Here is a 24,026-nt window from a genome sequence, read left to right on the forward strand (position 1 = left end):
AAACGTTACCAGTTGTGACACATTACACCTATTAACGACCATGATACTAAATAAATGACATCAATATATTTACTAAATAGTTATTAGTTAAAACGCAAATTTTCACAAGTCCTATTTCATTGTGTGAACTCTTAGGTTCCAATTAAATATCGACTTTTATTATTGATTATGTTTAACTTCGGATGTGTGAATTATGACATTTGGAATTTTTAAATTTGAAATTATGAAATTTGGAAAAAAATGATAGCTTTTATATATAACAAAACAAACATTCTTATATAAATATTAATATTTTATTTGCTTTATTAATTAATATGATATTGCTTTCTCCAGAAGTAAATATTAAACAGAGATTCCTGTCGTGTTATGGTATTCTTAGTGTAATTAAACAAATATCATAACGACTGTAAACTTCTTACAATCGGTAAACATTTCGAATTTGTACACACAACAGTGGGAAAAGATTATGAAGACATACAAAAAACAGAAGTGTTTTCTGTTAATGTTAAAAATCATTTTCATTCTTTTACACTTAGTTCATGTGAAGACTTATATATATAATCATAGCGTAGTCATAAATGCGAAACATTTTTTACACAACTATTAACTTAGGCTGTCTTCGATTCATAATATATGGTATTAATTGAACTAGTAAAACCTATTGTCAATAATATCGCCCATCAAGCTTTAGATTTCTAGCAATGTTACTATTCTGGGACGGCAGTTACATTTACAATTACTGTAATCAGGAGAAGACAACAATATGTACATTAGTAGAATTGGGTGAGAGAAAACACAGAAAATACTAAATTACACTTCATATAATATATATTTTTTGCAATTTATATATAACGTATAAACCAGTAAATACTGAACTATCTGATGCTACCACTAGCTTATTCCCAATATAGAAGTTCTGCATTGTCATGTTTTTAATCTGTGACCAAAACTCCAATCTCAAATAAGTATGGAAATTAAATTACTAAGTGCATGACAACAGAAGAATGGGTACGAGTACATGGATAATTGCTTCTGTATTTTTGTTGACGCTGACTCAAGCAAGGGCCCAGTATGTCAATACCACCTGCGAGGAATTCGAAAAAAATGCGAGATTTGATCCTTTTGAAATAGTGGATTCTAAATGGAAAATTATCTATTTTTGGTCCCCTACTGTAGAACCTCGTCCAGTTATATTTTCATTACTTGCTCGAAAGGTACTTATATTTACATTGTTATTTATTTTTGCTATTGTTTCTATTTTTAAATCACTAATTATATTTAAAAACTAAATTAGAGATTAGACAGATTTAAAGAAGTGGTCAATGCTTTGGAACCAGAACTACGTCCTGAATGGGATAAGGCTGCTTTCATGATGGAGCCGAAGCCTGGAGTTCAAGTAGTTATGCTCTATTTGGGAACAGCTGGGGCCTTCCGCGGAATCGTCAAATTTGAACAACGTTACAAAGGTTAGAAAAATAAACAGAAATAAACATTCATTAATTTTATATAAAAAATGCACATATTATAAAAACATTTAGACTATCTTAAGCACAGCTTATTTATTAATAGTATTAATATCAATGGTAATTTCTTCCCTTTTTCATGTTTCTTTTGTCCTCGCAGATAAGAATGGAAAGATTTATTTGTTCCAACACTTTTGTTTAAGAAATAACTACTTCTTGTCACGTTATTTATGTGTGTATGTATGAATGCAACAACATTACACAAACGCCTTTGCGTTGAGTTACTTAATATAGTTGAGTTAAATATAGTTTTAAGCGATATATCTAGCTTAAGATGTAAATAATGAAAAACAAATATATTATATTCAACTAATTGAATTTTCTAGTTGTAAGTGACTTTGAATTGTAGGCTAGTAGGTTAGTATCATGAGTCCTTATGCCTTATGTGCGCCTGTCAGCTGGTTTTCGCCCTCGTCAAGAGCGTACTGCGTAATAAAGGTGTGACAGTAATACTCCAGCTTGTACCCAGCCGCGCCATTTCCGCTCCTAACTTTCATGACTTGACTCATAATCATAATAAACAGACCGCTTTTTTAACATATTTTTTCACGATGTTTCCTAATGCTTGCTGTAACTGAAAAGCTCATTAGTCGTCAGTAAAGTGTATATAAAATACCAATGGCCGTCGTGAAAACAAAATGCTTGAGTTGGTATTTAATGTTTTTTCAGTGCAATATTATTTCTTACACATTAAATAAAACAAAAATACGTGAAATTTGAAGAAAAAAAGAATATTTAAGTATTTCTGAAGTTCATATCTTGTGAGGGACGGAGAGTTTTCAACTGTCAGTACCAGTGGGATAAAGACAAAGAAAATTTTAATATGAAACTTTTCTTAGACTGCCATGAAACTTTAATATTTGGACAGAAAATAACATTGAAGCTTTATAAAACACAACGCGTTTATTTGTGTAATACTTAACTATTTTTTAAAGTAATTGTTTATTTTTATAATTATTTCACAGATCGACCGATTCCACCGCCGCTCATAAAACTCGCTGATTTAAGATTTAAATTAGTAGACAGACACATGGCTATGATGTGCTGTGAAGACATGACTGCTTTTGTATTATCTCGAACTAAAGAAGTACCTTCCTCAGAAGAGGAATGTCTACAAATTGCAAGTAAATTTGGCCTCAAAGGCGTTAGTGGTCGATCACACTTTTACTTAAAAAGTCTGACACGTACTGAACTCTGAACATGAATATTTCTAATAAATAGTCAAAATAATACAAATAAATAATTTAATGTATTTTATTTTACAAACTAATAGTGTTCCATGCTTTTGATTTGCTCTAATGACAATTCTTGCGGTAGGATAGCGGAGTCGTGGTTCACCGCTTACGATGCGTCTAATATCTGCATACGTATGTATGTATGTATAGGCAATCGATATGGCAATTTGACCCTGACTAAATTCACGGCTACATTTACGCGTTAACAATTAATTTTATAATAATTTTTAATAAACTAAATTAGATAAATCTATTCATAGACAGCCAATGATTTTCTATGTAAGATATGACCGAGTAAGTGACATGTATATATCCAACTTCCTTCCCTTAGTGGATTCTTGAGTTGTTAGTGAATAATGCGAAAAACAGAGTCCCTGTGTCCCAATAAATCTTCGATCCGTGCTAAATCCTTCTCAGCCTTTCGCTTTGGGATTACAGTTATTATATACATAAACATCCGAGTACAATAAGTGAAATAGTTTTTAAATAAAAGGCCAACTTCTAAGATAAATCTGAAAAGTTTTATTTCTTGAATGGTATAGATAGAGGTTTTTAAAGGACCCTTATAACGTAGCAGTCCATTTTTACATAAAATACAATATTATGCTACTGTGTTTATGGCTCCGTGGTCGAAATCTGCATACAATACGTGATATCTTGAGACCCCTTATATTCAAGACAACAAATTTATTTTCCTTCGAAGCGCACTAGACGTCAACAAATAAGGTTATTTTTCAAAGGAGGTTTATTTATTTTCAAGATGGCATGAAGACCAAGTCAACATTATTTTTCAATTTTGTTTCAAACTTGTTGATTTCTACAACATCTACATTATTATGTAACGATCTTTCATTATATTGTAACTTGTAATAAAAACATTTAGCACAGAACAAATCAACACTACTTTGTATCCGTCAGGTGTTCTCATAGAAATACGTTGTTATTAAGTTGTAATTGATATAAGATAAGAGAAAATGAGTCTATAAGCTGAAAATAATTACAACACTACACTATACGCTAAGCGTTATCGTTCATAAGGTATAGTACATATTACATTCAAATACCTTGTGGTGGAACATGAATGGTAAGATTATACAAATAGTACGTGTAAATTAAATTTTATATAATAATTATTATTTATTATAAAGAAGGAATGAATAAATGAATTAATGATCCTGCTTTAGAATATGAACAATGACAGTCACGAAGGAACAATTGTCGCTTATTCTGTCGTTAAATACGGAACCAGATATTTTATCAGCGCTATAAATAATTACATTTATTTTATTCGTCATTTAGTTAAAAATATGCCAAAACTTCTATGGAGCTTACTTCCGAATTTTATATATTATAAAAGATGTATTAATAGTCACATTGTGCATTATTACTTAATACTACGAGTATATACTCGTGCCTCAGATAAATGAGATTATTCCAATACAATATAACAAAAGTCTAAGTAGTTTTAAAAATTTCAATGTGGGCGAAAACTCAACTAATATCTTTATACATTATGAAAAACCAAAATGTTTAAAAAACCTTCTAAATAAAATAAAAAAATCTCGATTTTGTAATCACCTCATACAAATGTCTATCTCTGAAAATAGCTAATAATAATAAACAAGATGAAAAAACGCAATCTTACATTTTATATCGCATGTAAAAAATATTATTATTTTTTAGATCTGACTTTTTATTATAGACGATATTCACTTGATACAGGCTGTAGGTGCGACGTACCTAATATATTCAAAAGTGCCATCGTTGAACCTCGACAGGAGGCCTTTCAGAGGGCTTGTTTTATTAAATGAGAAGATTTACTGTGACTCAAACAATCCTCTTGTATTAAATTTAATATTAACTGAGGACTTTACCCTAAATCACGGCCTATATGTTTATAGGAAATAATAACCTCATTAACTGTAATTTATATGTTACAAATTAATTTGTCTTTTGTTGATAAATTAAAATAAATAATATCGAAAATAGACAATTCCGACCCACAATTTCTATAAAAATATCGTTTAAGTTGAAATTCCATTTTGTAATGCAGAATAATTTTGATATTGAAAAATATAAGAAAAATACAAGTAATAGTTTTATCATAAGAAAATTCTATATTCTGTACAAAGTAAACTTAAGCCGACCGAGTTACTATTTTCTGCTCCAAATGGGCTACCTTCGTCAAAACGAGTTTCCTCTAAATCCATTGAGTCCTAAGTCCCACCGAAAAATGATACGAATCAGATAATATTGTCCCCAGCACGTCTTTTCATTTACAGTATTCCGGAGGAATTCCTATTAGTTAACGTACTTTCCCGTTCGACGTTTTCGTAAAAAGTTCTTTACTAAACGAATGTTGGAACTTCCAGACAAAACGCTGACACAGCATTAATATATCTGCTATAGTTTTATTTACGTATATTAATTTTCATTTAGTTTGAGTGTGTTTAATTTTTTTAGTTCTAAGATACCTACAGTTTATATTGAAAAAAATTTATATGTCAATATATTTCTTAACAACGTTTTCATTCTTTGACAAGAATAGAGTTTTATGAACGTATATTGAACCTGCAATAGAGAGCTTATAACGTAAAACAACTACTTAGTCTCGTATGCGAGCAATATTCTCTTCATAAATTTAATGTCTAGCTTTAGGTACGCGAGATTAAATTTTGTACAGGTAAGAATGATGATTTTGTAATCATGTGTTAAATGAAAATCAAACGCCATAACAATAAATGCTACAACGATGAAATAAAATAACAAGTATTTCCTCCACTTTTGGCAAGTCGCCTAAAGTTTTTACAAGTTACAATTTTTAGAAACTCCGTCCCAAGCTTCTTATGAATGCTGATTGAATAAACTGTAGTTAGTTTATTAAGTTGTTGATGTGATTTAAGCTTTTTCTTTAGTTTAATGGACATTAATATAACCTTTTTTGTTGCTGCTTAACAAATTTTAAATAATAAAACGAACTAATACCAATAGTAATTATCTAAGCAAGAATCAATTTTAATGCTGATCTTCTCCGAATTACACTTTATTATATATGTACATCTTGTTATAAAGAAAATATATAGTTTCTTCAAAATAGTCTGAATTCTAAGAGGCTGTTATGGATCTTATTTCCGAGGTGCTATCAGTTATTTTTCCGAGAAAATATTGCTAATTGCTTCTTTAGAAACCTATAAACTACTTTTCATTAAGGTTCTATGTAATAATTCAAATAATACATACATATGTTAATTTAAAATTAGTTTTGAGTATCGCTTGTTACTGTAAAACATGAATAGTCAGACAGACCTTTTAAAATAAATAAATTTCTCTTTGTATTGTAAATAATGTCCTTGGGATATAAATCCGAATTATATGCAATGTATTATGATCAAGCAGCGTAATTAAAATTTCATATACATTTTTATAAGTAAAAATACATAAAATATTTCAAATATATTTATATAAATGATTATCAATACTGTCAAACGTCAAATAAATTGATAATACTAACGTATCTAATATTATTCCAACGCCAATACAACTCTCTAATAAAAAATGTTACTATTACGGAACCAGATCATCTCCATGTATAAATAAAACAATTGTCATTACTAATTGATAATTTTAATCTTATATTATACACAACCGTCGTTCATGTTTGTAAATAAATACAAAATCATAACCAAATGATGTTTATTAAACACATGTAATGTGTTTAATAAATGAGTTAGTTAACAAGAATATTCCATTTCGTGCAATAATATTATCATGAATGAAATGATAAAGCGTGCAATAAATCAGCATTGTTATGAGGTACAAAGTAATCAAATGTAAATTGGGAATGGAATGTTAAGTCGAGAAGTTCTTTCATTACTGTACAAGTGTACACGACTTGTGCCCAAAACATCTTTCCTTTTCCTTCAAGAGCCGGAACCGCTTTTCTCGTCACTCGCTTTGTGTTCCCACAACGTGTAGCTGTAATATATTTTTAATGGCTAATGTTTTTTTTAAATATATTCATACATTTTCCATTTAAATTTAAGCTAACATTTTTATAAACAACAATAATAAGAATACACGAAAGTTATTGAAGACAGATTGAATCGCACTTAAAAGGCGTTGAAAAGTAAAGAATATCTTTAATAAACACAAAACACAACAGAGATAACTCGGTTGGAATGAGGTGTGTTACGAGAGTGAAATTTATATTTCGCTTTATTGTTGCCGACTGCCTTTTTGAGGGTTCGTTCAAGAAGCTTTATTTATAAAAAAAAATCTGGTCCCAAATCTTATATATTATTTGCTTTGAGCACACCTAGCTAATGCAGCTAGTAACAAGCTGGTCACGTCGACATTATTTATTGTTACGGCAAGACCACAGAGAGAATATCTTTACTATGTAATCTAGTTCGATGACAAAAATTTAATAAATTTTTATGAAACTTATGATGACTTTATAATGTATAATAGTATTGAATGTACTCAAATATTGGTACCATATAATCGATACAACGGCAATATCGACATTTGATATATTTGTAGCAGTTCGTAGCTCGTAGCCCGTAGCTCGTAGCACATGTAGCAGTTGTAAAAGCCCGCCGGCGTAGGTGGCTTTATAAAGCTAACATCAAACAACATGTCTATTGTTAACTTTGGACATTAAAAGTTATTGAATTATTTTTTTTAAATGATAAAAGTTCCATATAAAGTAAATATTTTGAAATAAATATACAAAAAAATAGCAACAGCTTTCAATACACTCCAATATATTCCAGACTTATTAATGAAAAATATATTTTTTATTTTGGACTCGGGTCCATCGAATGACTGAGGGATTGAATGCTGTGAAACGCATCTGCACGGGACCAAAAAAGAAAATCACACATGTGACATTATTTAAAAATTGTGTCAACACGGCGGGTAAAGCTACGGTTGCCAGCGGCGCCAGTCGTTTCCCAGCGCCCGACCGCTCTCTGGTCCGGTAAATACAGCCTCCTCCTCTCTTGTATGGATTAATCGCAGCCAGCGAGCGAACCAGTGCGACCCACGCGCTCCCCGCGTTCGCTCGTCTCGGACCACGGTACCTTCCATACAACATCGAACCCTAGTAACGTTTAAAGCATGCTATTGTTACCTTTGTGCCACACTAAGGACACAAATGTCTCAGTTTATGTTGAATAAATGTGAAATAAACACTCTTTCCATTCATCTCGCCGGTGTATTCGCTGTATTTCGTTATAGTTTTGCGTAAGTATTTTTGTTTTGTCTAGTATTAATTTATCATAACTTATATATTTTAATAGTTTCTATTTTATGATAAAACATAAATACATTGAAAAATAAATAAACTATTGCTGATGTCGTTATGACATTCAATAACTTTTTACTTTATGGTTTTTTTTTACTTTGTTTTTATAAATTATATATATATATTTTATAGAAATAAACTATGTTTAACTTATAAGTATATAAGAATTAAATATAACCGTAAATTATTATTTATCGCTCAATTTTGTAAGATTTATGTCGAAAGATTAATAATGTTAAATTTTAAAAAGTAATTACAAAATGAAAGAAAAGATTTTGATGTGAGTGACTCAAGAACAGTCAGTCTTTTAAACTAACAAGAGTTAAATATTTTTCTAGTTGTGTATGAAACTTATTCAGTTCAATAAAAACGAAACATTATACGCGTCGGTTTGCAATGAAAAAGAAAATTCTGACGTCAATTGTCAGTGGGATTAATTATTTAGTCATCTAAAAACATACATTAATAATACTTCATCTTTCCACTTGATTTATTTATTTATTTTCAAGATTATTATTAAAATTTAATTTTAAACTTCTTTACTATAAAAATATATAGTTTCTCGTAACTCTATAGTATGTTACTTCATTCGCTGAAGTTAAATACCTAAATGATGTATGATTAACGTGTAAATGGTAAATATTTAATGAATCTAAAATGTATGTAATGAGAGCCTTATTTTAATTAAAGCTCAATATTAATTAAGACTAGAGAATTTACCCGGAGCGGTCCGACAGGAATGTTTAAAACGCCGAATTAAATTACATAACTAACATTAAAACAATTTTATACACAAAACCGGATAATTTTTCACGTTACGTCACAGTTCATACTTAAAAAATTATATATATGAAAACAAATTTGAATAAAAAAACGTCAATATATATATATATAAATGTTAGCTTACATATTTTGCACAGCCCCGTTTATTATCCACTCAACATTTTACTCGCAATCAAAATCGTAAATTCCTTAACAGTCCACTTTAACGGAACAATACTTTAGAGGAAAAAATATTTTTACATTCCCTCCGATACAATTCATCGCGGTTCGTAATGTGTTTATTTCATTTTCACTGGAAATCAGTCGATTATAAATTCACGACATGTTCTTTTTATGTTGTCATAATATTACTTTATTTCACAAAAGGAAAAAATCGATTTCATTTGTTAATTGAAAAACTATTTATATGAGAATGTTCTATCGTTTTATTTTCATGAATGTTTTAATTTACACTTAACTAAGAATCTTTTTACAGGCCAAAGCAACGAAGGTTTAGTCTTTGTTGATATTAAAATTAAATTTACTACGGTATATCATTGACTTAAGAGTAGATTTCACGTCTTAAAGAGATATAATGCTCACTTGAAAAATTAAGAAGGGACTAAATTTGGAATTTACTTTTATAACTTGGTACTGACCATAACTTCCAATGAAAATCACTTGACAGAGACCCAAGACAAAGAATAATTCGTAATTATTTAGACCGGTTGTATTCAACAATCAATTATATAACTTCTCACATTTCACGTGGAAAGTTATACGAGAGGTAGTTATACCAGTATATGTTGACAACGAGAGAGTCTTTGAGACTATCAAAAGCCAAGTATTATTGAAATCTATTTAGAATGTCAATACTATAAATAAGTTGAGGTGTTGATATATGCATCTGTATGAACCCAGCATAATAACTTTCCAATTACCAGTTGTGTTCAAAACTATGTTTCGCAAACTCATCACTTTCATTGAAATGAAAGAAAACTGACATGAAGATGAATGTAAAATCATGTATGTCATGATTCGTTATTGACAAAAAAAAATTAAATTAAATATTCTTTTAGTTTTTCTTGATTTTTAGACAGTAGTAATATAAAATTAACAATTTTTTTTCATAAAACCAACAACCGTTTCTACTGAATATTAATCATTCTTATATTATGATAAACACCGGTTGTAAAAATGATCGTTTATAAAATAAAATTAAGATTCTGGAGGCGCGGAGGACTTTCCTTTCTATATAATATTTCTGGTTTACAGAATATTATTCTCACTTGCTTACAAATTGGCTCTTAACCGCAAAATCTCTTGCCCACACGTAATTTCTTCTGCGGCAACGTACACTTTTTCATTAATTCGGTAATGGAATGATGGTCAGGATGCCAAAACAAAGAGCGTCTAAAATGTAAAGGTTGAATGAATAGCATGTAAACGTATGCGGCGTGCTCTGCACAGTAATTATGCACATAAATGAACAAAACTTTATATGTCAAATATATGGAAAAAACATTCTTGATGAAGTACGTCTATTGTAATTCATAAACAAAAATGTACCCTCGTCATTGCCTTTTATGAAGTTCGAATGAAAAGAATTTTATTCTGAAATCTTGACGTTGCATAGTTAGGCCAGCTTCCCTAGCATAACAAAAACCCTATTCTTAATCACCGCGCGTGAAATCTGATGATAATAAACGTAAATTTAAAAGTTTAAATTATTGCTTTGTTTATATACAACATCAAAAATGTATATCAATTTGTATAGACGAAATAATCAATATAATGGTTGAAGTATCAAAATCCCTCAACTTCAATCAAAAGCTTTTAACATTATCGCAGGGAAACCTTCGTATGCTTTTATATTATTTTATGTGATATCAAATTCCCCTTGTTTTGATTTCTTATATTACATTACAACATAAACGATCAGAAATTCAAGTATATCGGAAAATACGAGTTTATGTGTTTTAATGAATACATACATATTTTTATTATTATATCAAATAAAAAAAATTAAATTCTTATAACAATGGTCAGAAAAGATACTTCAACTAGTAAAATTTTTGAAGTTATTTCGTGAACTTTAAAATAAAATGTTGATAATTAATTATATAATCTACAACAAATTGATATTTCATAGAATGTTCCTGGTGACGTCCCATTGAAGTGACCATGATTCAAGTGGATGGTTTCAAACGCTCGTCTCCGTCACCATCGCGATGCTCAGTTCGGAGTGACAGTCGGGTCTTCAGACAGCCTCGCGTCATTCAAGTTAACCGAGACGCAGCTACAATGATGGACGATGAAGCCAGTGTCAGCGGCATGGGGAACGTCACTGAACCTCCTTGCTCCTCAGATTTCGAATCTAACGTTAATCAGTCAACACATTTTCGATCACGGACATTTAGTGACGGCTTCATTAGAAACACAAGCCTCGAATTGTTACTTGGTGTTGATTGCGAGGCCTGTCTGGCACTCGCTGCACAACAACATTGCATCAATGAACCTATAACGGAACAGGATTTTGATTTGGTATGCAATTGTAATGTTCGCCAACATAATTACTTGAACTATTACCGTGACTCCGTCAAACAGAAGGGGCATACTCTGAATATTTATGATATAGAAAGAATTAAGAGAGACACGGGAAGAAGTAGTCTAGCTGTCGGTTCACATCGTAGTCTTGATAGAAAACATTACAAAAGTAAAACCATAGGCGTTTCAAGCTATATATCCAAGCAGTTAATATCATATGACCCGACTAATACACTTGTACAAAAACTCAAAAGAAAATTGTCTAATCTGAAAAAAGTGAGGGGTGAAAATATTGTGAAAAAACCACATAATGGCCTTCAACTTGCTGAAATGGCATCCACTTCTACTAGCTCCCTAAAAAGGCTATCAATGTTATCACTTGTTGATAAATCGCAAAGAAAAATGGACAATCAAAATTGCATTTTTTCTTCAAACGGTGTGCAATCGAAAGATGATTTCAAAAACAATGTTACCACATATGAAAATTTTTCTTCCAATATTGACCAATGCTATGACCGGCTTCGTACATCCAACATCGATACATCACAAAAGAACGCCAAAGGAAGAAATTTTGATATCAACGACGAACTAATTCCGAGGAACCCGCCTTTGGTGAAATATTCAACACTTGATAATCGAAGCAGGTGTCGAAGTATAAAGAGACAGCTCTCGTGTAACGATTTTCCCAGCGACAGGTGTAGGGAACGTGTGCCCGAGACATGGTCGCAAGACGAGAACTCTTTTGGTTTGAGAAATTCGAGGAATGAAGTAGATGACGAACAGACATTCATAGAAGCTCACAAAGTATTAAGAGGTGCTCCAAGAAGTGCTCATGCACATTGTACCTGTAACTCCATTCAAGACAATAGAATACCGTCTATATTTTATGACACCCATGTAAGTAACTTTTTTATTAGAATGATAACTTTTTTATTAGAATTAAAAATTATAAACCGCTTTTTTCTTACTTTAGTTTTGAATTCTTAGTCAGTTGATAATATAGATTATAATTATTTCGAAAACCAATCAATACGTTACCCACAATTGTGCTTAAATTCAAATATTAATGTTACCTATAATAAAATAAGTTTTATAATTTTGCTTGCCATTACGAATTAAAATGTTATTTACCTTTCCCTTCTTAATTATTTTTTTGATAAATGTAAAAAATTTATCAATTTATTTATTTATTTATGTACAGGCCAGTGCTATATATATATATATACATATATATGTTTACAGAATTATTTAAATACAATTAAACATTTTACATTGAATCTCAATAAATGTATATGTCACGTGACTATCAATATGGTATAAAATTCAAAATGGCAGACTTTTTTTTTCAAATCACATTGACAATTCTCACCGTTCCTTTTTATTATATAACATTTTTTTTTTATTTCATCACAAATGCACGGATATGTTTTAGTAGTCACGGAACGAATCCAATGTTTTATAACTAGTTTCATGTTACATAAAATGTCACTACGGTTATTCTCAATGGCATTAAACTTACGTCACCCTTATTTCCTCGAACAAAAAATTTCTTAAAACATAAGACAATTTCGTCGAGAAATAATAAATTCTCATAACAGTTTTTAATTTTTATCTATACTATAAACTGAAGTTTGCAATTTATATTATTCCATTTATTGTTTACCTTTATCTTTAAAAACAGTCAATGTTATTATCGAACCGATCGTTTTACTCTAAACTATATGAGATATAAAAGACGATTCCATATTTAAAAAAAGTCTTGTCAGAATAAAGTCGTTTCAGCAATGACAATTATAACATAAGGAAATAAGGTATAAGAGATAAGATAATTTTTAATTACCGAGTTGTATTAAATTAAACAAGTCATTTTAACATTCAACGATGGTTTCTTTTACTTGTAGCTGAGCCTATATTTCAGACATAAAATGAATCAAAATTTTAAACAGATAACAAGTTTTTCTTAAATTAAATGGGCATTTAAAAGTTGAATTGTTTCCAAATTTAATGCAATACATGTTTCTGTATTTATGTTTACATATTATTTATTTCTATCATTTTATCAAATACAAAATTAAATTAAATCAAATCATAAATGAATATTCAATTTAATAATAATTCTTCCATGACTATTTTAAAACAATGAAAGGAAACCAAACTTGTACAGCAGATATAACTTAAACCGATTAAACATCAAAGTTTCTTATCTGTTCTTATATCTTAAGATAGTTTATTGTCAAATAATAAAGTAAATAGTATTTATTCAAAACGTATTAAATCTTTTGCAAATGAATTTTATATTAGATCATGGATCCTCCGATCTGTTAATCATTTTACAATTTTCCTACAATTGATTTGGTCCAAATATTTTGTTCCAAAAACTATCTACAAAATTTCCTACAACATTTATCCAGCCAGCATCAATCACCCCAGATATTTTTTTTAATATCATATTATTATATGAACCACAGAATGTACAAATAAAATTTTTTTAGATGCTTAAATTATTGATAATTTCTATTATAACTGATTAAACCATTTCATATTGACATTAAGCTATCAATTCAAATTAATACAACTAAGGATAAATCGTATACATATTTAAAAGTCCTCGGTTACAGTGCTCAGGGTCACATCGTACATATACGCTATCAGATGTTCAAAGAGGCTCGACGTGATTGAGATTGCAATCTGAGTTCGACGGAAACCACTTTTATCACCACATGTTGGTCGTTTTCCATTTCACTATGTCCACTCTGAGATAACTATGAAATTTTAATTCTCATATTTTATTCTAAAACCACGTAAAAATAGACAAGTTAGTAAAAATAATAATATCAAAATTAGAATGGAGGTATAAAATATAATATTCTACAGCTAAGTTCAAATTTTACTCAAATATTAAATAGAATTTTTCATGCAAATGTCTTTGTTCTTGTCTCAAAAAATAAAATTGTCGTGAGCTTTACCTACTAACATTTTAAAATACTTTCTAGTTTTCTAAAATCTCTGACGGCAGAAAATATCTGACACAATACATTTTACCTTATATTATTTAACGAACAACCCAATTTATTTTTATTCTGAATTGTAAACAATGTAACCTTTAAGTATTGTTATTTTTTGTAACCAAGATATGATTATAGATGAAAACGTAATTCTCATTATTATGTTTCTATTAATGTGTAATTATTATTTCGTCTCTTTTTAAATCGTTTAGTAAGCAGGGCTTTAAGGCCGTCGTTAATCACGGATTAGCTGTTGGTGCTGGCATTCGTTAGTTAAGTTTGTTTAAAAATGGACTACATCAATTACTGGTACACAATAAGTTAATAACGGCAGGGTAAAAAGCGTTCAGCCCCCGCCCCTGACGTTACGGATCGCTCCCAGGGAAGATCTTGCAGCGACTGCAAACCTGCACAGTGGTACCCCCCGAGCACATCCGCGACCAGCCACAGTTCTACGGTTACTGCGAATTCATCACGTATGTACATAATATGACTTACATTCTCCCTTAATATATACTATATATAAACACAGTAAATCTATAATAAACTAGCTTCGTTAAATGTCAGAAAATCTTTAAAGGCCAAGTGAAGTTTATATAAATATTAACAGTTTTTATAAATTTCACATTAGTACTGAAGTTTTAATCATAAAATAACAGACGAAATACGCGCTGGAAGATAGCTGTATCAACTGTATTAAATAGACTCAAGATCAGAAAATGAACCGTTGAATATTCCACAAAATTTAGCAGCGCCTCTTGAAAAGGAATATGTAAGAAGCTTTCTGGTGTAGAGTTATTTTTTCACACTCTTTACTTCACTAAAAACAAGACGACGAAATTAATCTATTGACTGTGAATAAGTATTCTCGCTTTCATATAGATAACCCTTGACTCTAAAATAAATATTAAATATATATGGGAAAATGACACCTATTAGTAAAAAAAATACAACAGATTTTTAAAAAAACTGAAAAAATTATTTTGTGAACATGCTATTATTGAACCAAATTCAGAACCCATTCATCTCCAGCATCCATAGGAAGGCTCAAACAAAATATTTTATATAATATATTTTTAATTTTTTTTAAGTAAATATTGTCTTTCTTAGATACTAAACAATACTATCATAAAACATAAACAGTCACTGCAGAATATTCTATCCACGAAAGTTATGTAAACTCTTAAGTAAAAAGTGACAACAAACTTATTTATAAGTAATTAATGAGGAGTCAATGCCGTGGCCATATCATACATATCATATATCGAATGAATTTATTTCTATAAAGCATCTTGTCAGAACCCATCTGTACCTTCCCACCAACTGATCGTGTAATATGTTTGACAAGAAGATTATCAGAAGCTTCTGACTGTTATTGGTATGACCTAAATCGATTTCGTGTACATAATATAATGTCTTATCTAATACGTCACACGATAAATAGTTTCCGAGACAAGACTCCAACAACGAAGATATATTAGACGCCAATAACTACGTTCATTAATTAAAATTCAAAAAGGTCTTTTTTGGCATAATAGACGAGGTTGAGTAATTTGTGCTTATTAACTTTAAAAGTCCTTAACCGCAAAACCTATGTAAGTAAATATTATTTATATTTTGTAATATTATTAAAATCTTAAAACCCTGGCATGTTATATAGGTCTGACAGCATGGCATCGTCGATGGTGTTGCGTGGCTATACTTGTGTTGGTAGCGGGCACAGCCTGCGTTGCCGGACCGCTGGCTCTTAGGGCTCCTCCTGGTGCACCCCTCCACGAAAGACTCCGCCTCGCAGAAAGACTACTGCACGACACACCACTTATTGATGGACATAATGATTTACCTTGGAATATACGAAAATTTTTACACAATAAAATCAAAGACTTTAGGTATATCTTTAACTATAGCCTTTTTAACATTTATTTTTCAAAGAATACTTTTTTTTTATTAAAAAGTAACTTAGTTGACAAATATTATTAACTTTTTGAAAGCGATAATTAGTGCCAACTCTCAGCTCCAGGCATACATATATTATGAAGTTTCAAATTTTTGAACAAGCTTATCAAACTTTAAACTGAAAATTTTGTTGTTAATTTTCTCTCCTGTATTCTGTAAAAGTACTTACCTCCCGTATTTTTATTTGTTACGTCATTACATAGATTTGATGAAGACCTTCGAACTATATCTCCCTGGGCTACGAGCTCGTGGAGTCATACAGATTTACTTCGTCTTAAGCATGGAAGAGTAGCCGCTCAGGTAAATATCTAAATATTTCTAATATAATCTAATTTTAATATAAAAATTCTATTATTCACAAATAACTTATTTGTCTTTATAACATTTTTATTTTATACCTTCAATATTTAAAATAAATTCCAACGCCTTCATTTGCAGTGATTAAGTTCTGTCGAAGTTATAGGTACATTGGGCCTTCTAAATGACAATGAGAAATGGATATTAAAACTTTCTAACTTCTATCACTGAAGATAAATTTCATAGATTCTAAGTCTCTTTTTAAAAGAAAATTTGTGTTCTTACTAATCTTCATAGACTAAGTTCAATAGGGGATACTCAATATTTTTAATTATCGGTAGGTACACTTTAAAATTGTATTGATAAAAGTTATTTAGCCCTTCAACCACCTTTTATAATAGTTAATTAATATGTAAATATTATTACAAAAGTTCTTATTAATATTTATTACTTTATAACAGGTGGTTACGTAATTATTAGAAATTTATATTTATAGATATTTTTATGTATCTTATTAAGATCAATATTTGTAAAATCAAAGGCAATAAATTACAATTTTATTATTTATTCACCAAAAAAGCACACCATGCTAAATATGGAAATATTAATTCGTTCATAAATAAACATAACATCTTCTCATATTTGGACAAGTGATATCTTTTGTAAACTCAAAGGTACGGTACTCACAACAAAAATTAATTTGTCAAAGGGTTTAATATTTGTTTTGACCCTTCGAGTTAATGACGCTGAAAACCTGTAGCTGTAGCAAACTCAAATCATTTTGATACTTAATTTAAGAGTGTAATTCATAAATGTTCAAATCCATATATGGTATTTTACGTATGCAATTAGCTTATAAAAAATAAAATATAGATAGTTCTTTTTTTACATCTGAAAGTTAGATAAGAAATGCCATTTTAAATGTATCGCCTAAACGCTGAAGCTATCTCACGTTTTCTATTACATGTCACTGCGTACGAAGAATGGGCATTCGTATTCCACAAGCCAGCTTGGAATGCAATTCGTGCATGATATTAAATCAAGAACCACTTAAAATCCAACATATCTTTGTTTGACTGCCGCGGGCTTCACTCATGCATAATATTATCTGTCACGACGGATTTGCATAAACAAATCAAACTAAAACTTACAGCAGAAATACCATATCTTTACGATAGGGTTACTTCCTTCAGAGCAATAAAACATAAATCAAAATCGAGAGTTATAAAACTATTTATCTTACTTATTTCTTCGAATCAGTTTTGGGCCGCATACGTGCCTTGCGACGCGCAACATCGGGATGCAGTGCAATTGACCTTCGAACAAATAGACCTAATCCAGAGACTCACAGACAAGTACCATCCACAACTAACATTCTGTACCTCTGCCGACGGTAAGTCCATAAATATTATAAGCATTGTTTTCATAGTGTGAGATAAATTACGACCAATGTTTTTCTTACGAACAAAGGTTAATTAGAAAAGTCCTCTACAAAAGCAATAATTTCTTTATAGACTGTACTTTTCCGGCAACTTTGCGCACGTAAAAGTTTATTACAGCCAATTTAGACTTCTGTGAAACTTGTCGTTTTCCTTTGCTTTCACAAAATTGATTTATAAAACACACTGGTTACTACTTCATCAAATATATTGAAACAGATAGTTTTGCTTGTATTTCAAACAGGCTTTTACTTCCCCTTTCGTGAGCTGAAAGAAATACAAACCCAAAATTATATTATTCCTTCCAAACCCTAAAACTGAACTCTTCAAAATATTGTTTTCACTCAATCAATAGTTCCAAGGATCCTTGAACAAACATTCAATCTCACCTCCTTATAATAATAGAGTTGATAACGCGAAACACAAATATACTTTCAGAGAGCTATTTAGTATGGATATCCATTATTGAGGTTCATAAATAACTTAACAAATTAGCTGTCACAGTCGGGTTACTTTCCTTAATGGTAATAGATATTGGCTCGTTATTCATTCAGTTTCCTTTTCCTTGTAAATGCTGGACGCACTGCTCTTCATACCTATATTTTACTTTTCAGCTGTTACTACGTTCATAAGTATTATGTATTGATTACTTTGTCCCTTCTAAGCTCTCACTACAAATACAAGCTAAACAATGAAACGGGCTCACAAAATTTATATTAAAGCTGATGCTTTGCCACATGTTTTTTGATACCCGAGCTACACCGTGTTTCGTAAATTCGATTTAAACTGAAATGCTTCCATCTGAAACCTAGCAGCTAAATGCCCCTTTTTCACGGAAACAGGATTAGCATATAAAATGGCCTTTTACTCTTAAAAATGTTAGAATTAATTAATTTCAGAATAAATCCTATCGTCTTGATTTTTACTCAGTACAATTGTATTTTTTCGTCTTTCTTCTGAATAGTCATTAGTGTTACGATAAATCAAGCTGGCAACGCAGAATGCTTTTGCACATTAAACAGTTGAACGAGGGTTTCCTAAAACTAATTTTTACTTCTAAATCTTTTCATAAATTGTATTATACGAAGACAAATTGCTATACCAAGGTTAATAGTTTTTTTTAATATGTAATGGCGTCTGCGATATCTGATTCTGTTTACATTTCCTATGTAAATTGAACAAAGGTATTCAAAATAGTGATTATAGGCAATTGTTGTTGAGACTTCATAAAAAATATTTACACATCTATCGTTAAGTAAACCTAATGTAAACCTTCGTATCAGTTTTTTATATCACGTTAATAAATTTAATTATACTTAGGACGAATCCGAGATCTCCCAAAAAGAAAACCGTGAATTAATTTGAAAGACTTTAATGGCAGGTTTTAAGGATCAAACTTGTGTAACCTACCAAGTCATAAAGAATACTTTACCTCACATTTATGGTTCGTCTCCTACGATGTCAAATCGCACAACCACCACAGTGTACTAATTAAATAAAAATTATGGGTACATTTTCTATTTAAAACTCTTTATGTATTGTATGCATTATAAATAATATTTTAGATATATTATCGGCTCACGTAAACCACCGGCTGTGCTCACTGGTGGGTGTGGAAGGTGGGCATGCAATTGGAGGTTCCTTAGGTGTACTAAGGACGTTGTATCAAGTTGGAGTTCGGTATCTAACTCTAACTTCGACTTGCGATACGCCTTGGGCTGAATGTGCTTCCACCGATCGACCTGAATCCGCACAAAGGGGAGGATTAACGCCTTTTGGTAAAGTACGTATTCCATTAAGTTTTAGATCTCTCAGATTATTGCTTTCACAAGTAAAGCCATTGAAAACTAATTCTTCAATAAATTATAATAGCGCCATATATGACGCTAAAACGTTTGTATAATATATTATTTGATATTTTTATATTAAATGTTAATAAAAAGTCTGTAATGTATAAATAGTTATTAAGAATTATCTAAAATTATAAAGTAATTCATTCTAAATGAAAAAGAAACTTACGATTGAGACGTCGTTCGGCTGAAGTAAGTGCACCATAATCATAAACATCCTGTGCTGTAGCAACATTTTTCTTTGTATGAACTGCGACTGCTTGCGAAATATTCCTTTGTTTAACGTGAAACGATACTTTTGCAATATTTTCTTTGTTGCACAACTCACAGCATGTAGTTCGACTTCGTATAAACGAAATATTCGTTTATATTAATAATTATTGTATTTATTTCTGTAAAAGCTTGAAGTATCCACTCAGCAATAAGTACTAAGTAAGCTCTGTAGTTTAAAAGCTCTTTCCATTCAACACCAATTCAACAACCAAAAGCCTTTTACTGAATTTCATCATCAATTGCACTTGAATATTATTTACTGTTTATGAAAAATTGTTAAACATTTAATAAGAAGCTTTTCAAAGTTTATTTTAGAGGGTTTAATACTTTTCTGGAATTTAGGAACAAAAGTTACAACATGGTGAAAACGTGTTTGAATTATTTACAATGTTTTGTCAAAAATATTATACGAGTATATATTCCAGTTATATGGCTTACAGTATGAAAAGATGATTGATTCATTTAATACCATAAGAATTTTAATTTTGGATGATTTAATCTGCTTTAAATAAATCTATTTTAAAAAACGTTTTCATTTGCCACAACAGTTTACTTAATGACCCGTTGAAAAAGCACCTACAATGGTGTTATAATGTTACTCACAATTTTTTTTCAATATTTATTTAAAGTTTTTTATCGTATTTTTAATGAAGTTCTCACATATGCTCTAAGTAAAACAGTCGTATTCATTAAATATGTAAATTTTTGGTAAGTCAAATGTATATTTGGATATAGCAATCACATATAAGATATTTCAAATGAGCCTCCTCTAGACTTCAGCTATAAATCTTGATGTAAAAATTGATATTTGTAGAACTTTTGCGTCTAAGATAAATTTCTATTTCCAAATAACTCACTATGTTTTATGGTTTGCCAAAACTAAGACTTTGTTATATAACTCAACTGTCAAATAAACTAGTCTTAAATATAGTAAAGAAAAGAACACTCAATTTTTTTTAGCTCTTACGAATTTTAAAACCACTTCTCACTATTTACAAAGACGTTTCTAATATGGATTTTTAGATTTTTAATATTTGGTTATATAATCTATATAAAGGGATAATTTTGGAAAACTATAAGAGATTTTATAGCGAAACAACAAGGTAAAGAATAGCATTTTTTTAATAATGAGCGGTTTCAACACCAGGCCTTTAACTTAAGCACCAAGACTTAAGCTTTTTTCTCACCATTATTATCTCTCTATTTATAAAAAGCATAATTTTCAACACTTCAAAGAATTGTTTTTTGCCTTAGTTAGTATCAAATAGGAATAGATTTACTTTAGAATTAATAGTTCAGCTCAAAGTGATATTCATATATTTATCGCAAGTATATATATATGCAAGTATAATCGAATAATTTTAATTTTATCTACCGTTTTATATAAACCTGAAATTTTCATATCATACCATGAACATCCACGTGTTCCAAAAAATATAACTATAGAGACTATGGTATACTTTACAAAGATTTTTCCAGGTGGTGGTTAAAGAAATGAATAGATTGGGCATGCTGGTTGATCTATCACATGTTTCTGAGCGAACCATGCGGGATGCCCTTTCGGTTTCACGAGCGCCAGTGCTTTTCTCACATTCCTCGGCCCGAGCGCTTTGTAACGTAACTCGAAATGTACCAGACAGCGTGCTTCGACTCTTAGCAGCTAATAAAGGACTGATAATGGTCAACTTCTACACTTCTTTTCTCACTTGTAGAGATACGGCTACCGTTCAGGATGCTATAGGTAAAGCTTTAATTTCGTTTTAAAACAATACCAAGTTTGATTATTCGACCTGAGAAATTTCACAACGAATTTATATTATAATATCTATATAGATATTTTGAACTAATGTCGGAAACATAGAAGTAAATGTCTTTGATTTTGAAAAAAAATCTTTTTTTTTGAAAAAACGTAAGCCAAAATAATTGTTAATATATATCGTTGTTAAAGAATATTTCGATAACCAGCCAACATTTAGAGTTTGACGGCGATGGACTAAAAAAAATGTTATTTTTCAAAGCGAGATTTAATTACAGAACACATAAACCATATCCGCGACATCGCTGGTGTCGACAGCGTTGGCTTAGGAGCAGGATACGATGGAATAAATTAGTAAGTGAATTTTGTTTTTGGATTTTAGGCTAAATTATAGGCTGCGAAATTACATTAGGTACATTTTAATCCTAAGGCCAAATCTAAAAACATATTCATAACGCTATTGTTTACATTAAAGCACGCCTCATGGGTTAGAAGATGTCTCGTCATATCCATTATTATTTGCTGAACTGATGGAAGACGGATGGAGCATAGAAGACTTGAAAAAATTGGCTGGCCTGAATTTATTACGTGTAATGAACGCAGCAGAACGTGTATCTAGAGAATTATCATCAGCCCATGTCACTCCTTACGAAGAAGTTGGACCCAGAGTGTTAGACTCGCACAATTGTTCCAGTCAGGACGTTTAAAAAAACTCTTTTTAGTACATTTTCTATTGCTATAATCCAATAAGTCAATTGAATTCATTAAATCCAAAATTTCTCCTTTAAGTAGTATCCTGTGATAAAGCTGAAGATCGTAGGAGCGTGACCTGCTGTTAGATATTTATTATACATTGAAATTATATATCCCAAGCTTTAATATTTTATTATATATGAAGAAAATAGATAAAATAGGCGTAGTTTTATTCTTATTATATTAATAATATTTTTCCAAATTGTTAATGAAATTGTCTCAAATTATAAATTTTATTGACGTTTACGACATTTTGGTACTGTTAATAAAATGATTAAAATTTAATCATTTTTTAAATTTGTATTGAAATACATCTTCTATTTTTAATGTCATAATTTAATTATTGTCATATCTATTAACATATTTTTAAGCGTTGTATCTAAATATAATTTTTCGCTACTGTGTGAGTTTCACACTGAAATAAATTACGTGAATTACTTTATTATTATTTTTTTATCAGCAATTAATTTAACCCTAACAATTAAAATAGTAAAACACCCAACAATTATTAAATTCTTATCATTATCTACAAATAATAAACAATGATAAGTACATAATTAAGTTGTTCACGTAATTTATGGCTTTAAATCCATAGAAAACCTTTTTAGAACATAGTAAAATGTTGCCATTTACAAATGTTTTAACTTAGCTAAAATATTAGTAGATAATACGTATCGTTCATACTTAATATTTTTTATTGAATAGAAAATATTTAATAACCGACCAAAATAGAGTGAACCATAGACTAGCTAACTAGAGATTAAGGGCCCTTCTTAAAGTCGTCTCACTGCGACTTCTTTTGTACCTAGGTAGGTAGTTCTAACAATAATACAAAATTAGATTTTAGACTACCTCTTTTTTGTTAGTCATAATAGACGGATCTTAAGACTGAACACAGTACATCAGTGATTCTTGTTTTTTTTTTCATAAAATATATCTGTTTTATCTTTTTCTTAAGATTTGTTTATTATAACTTGAAACACCGACTGTAATTATTTATGTAACTCAAATAGTATTAACCTAATACGAGATTTACTAAAACATATCTAACTGTTTTAAAAAGTGGAAATCTACAATAATAATGTTATAAATCTTCTTAATTAGTCTGCTGATTAAATTTTCAATAAGCAATATTATAGTTTTAGGTACGAGTAATTGCTTATTATGTAAGTAAACGTTAATTAAAATATAATACTACGTTACCAAGGATGTGAAGATCGTGTAGTTTTACCCCCAACTGGATTACTTTGTTCGTAATAGACAATATTGGAAAATTAAAGGTACATTAAATTAGATAATAATATAACGGATTATCAAAAGAT

The 24,026-nt window shown here is 30.1% G+C and overlaps 2 protein-coding genes across 2 annotated transcripts; both read left to right on the plus strand.

Moving 5' to 3' along the window:
• The first annotated feature begins 657 nt into the window (after positions 1–657).
• LOC116779841 (uncharacterized) lies at positions 658–3,237 on the plus strand. The gene is made up of 3 exons (XM_032674337.2): positions 658–1,214; positions 1,295–1,466; positions 2,489–3,237. The coding sequence occupies exons 1-3, from the start codon at positions 1,005–1,007 to the stop codon at positions 2,719–2,721; spliced, it is 615 nt and encodes a 204-aa protein (XP_032530228.2). The 5' UTR covers positions 658–1,004; the 3' UTR covers positions 2,722–3,237.
• Positions 3,238–10,990: 7,753 nt separating this feature from the next.
• On the plus strand, positions 10,991–22,852 carry LOC116779823 (uncharacterized). The gene is made up of 9 exons (XM_032674313.2): positions 10,991–12,272; positions 14,715–14,856; positions 16,041–16,269; positions 16,540–16,636; positions 17,894–18,026; positions 19,638–19,855; positions 21,675–21,936; positions 22,230–22,305; positions 22,427–22,852. The coding sequence occupies exons 1-9, from the start codon at positions 11,013–11,015 to the stop codon at positions 22,656–22,658; spliced, it is 2,649 nt and encodes an 882-aa protein (XP_032530204.2). The 5' UTR covers positions 10,991–11,012; the 3' UTR covers positions 22,659–22,852.
• Positions 22,853–24,026: the final 1,174 nt, after the last annotated feature.

This window comes from Danaus plexippus, chromosome 2 (genome assembly GCF_018135715.1).
Source record: "Danaus plexippus chromosome 2, MEX_DaPlex, whole genome shotgun sequence".
Classification (NCBI taxonomy): Eukaryota; Metazoa; Arthropoda; class Insecta; order Lepidoptera; family Nymphalidae; genus Danaus; species Danaus plexippus.

What these genes read in the sequence shown, in the direction of transcription:
- LOC116779841 (XM_032674337.2), top strand. Translation starts at nt 1,005, where the DNA reads ATGGGTACGAGTACATGGATAATTGCTTCTGTATTTTTGTTGACGCTG. An exon ending in TTTCATTACTTGCTCGAAAG is followed by an intron (nt 1,215 to 1,294) that starts GTACTTATATTT and finishes AAACTAAATTAG; the next exon opens with AGATTAGACAGATTTAAAGA. An exon ending in ATTTGAACAACGTTACAAAG is followed by an intron (nt 1,467 to 2,488) that starts GTTAGAAAAATA and finishes ATTATTTCACAG; the next exon opens with ATCGACCGATTCCACCGCCG.
- LOC116779823 (XM_032674313.2), top strand. Translation starts at nt 11,013, where the DNA reads ATGATTCAAGTGGATGGTTTCAAACGCTCGTCTCCGTCACCATCGCGA. An exon ending in CTATATTTTATGACACCCAT is followed by an intron (nt 12,273 to 14,714) that starts GTAAGTAACTTT and finishes TAATAACGGCAG; the next exon opens with GGTAAAAAGCGTTCAGCCCC. An exon ending in ATTCTGTACCTCTGCCGACG is followed by an intron (nt 18,027 to 19,637) that starts GTAAGTCCATAA and finishes ATAATATTTTAG; the next exon opens with ATATATTATCGGCTCACGTA.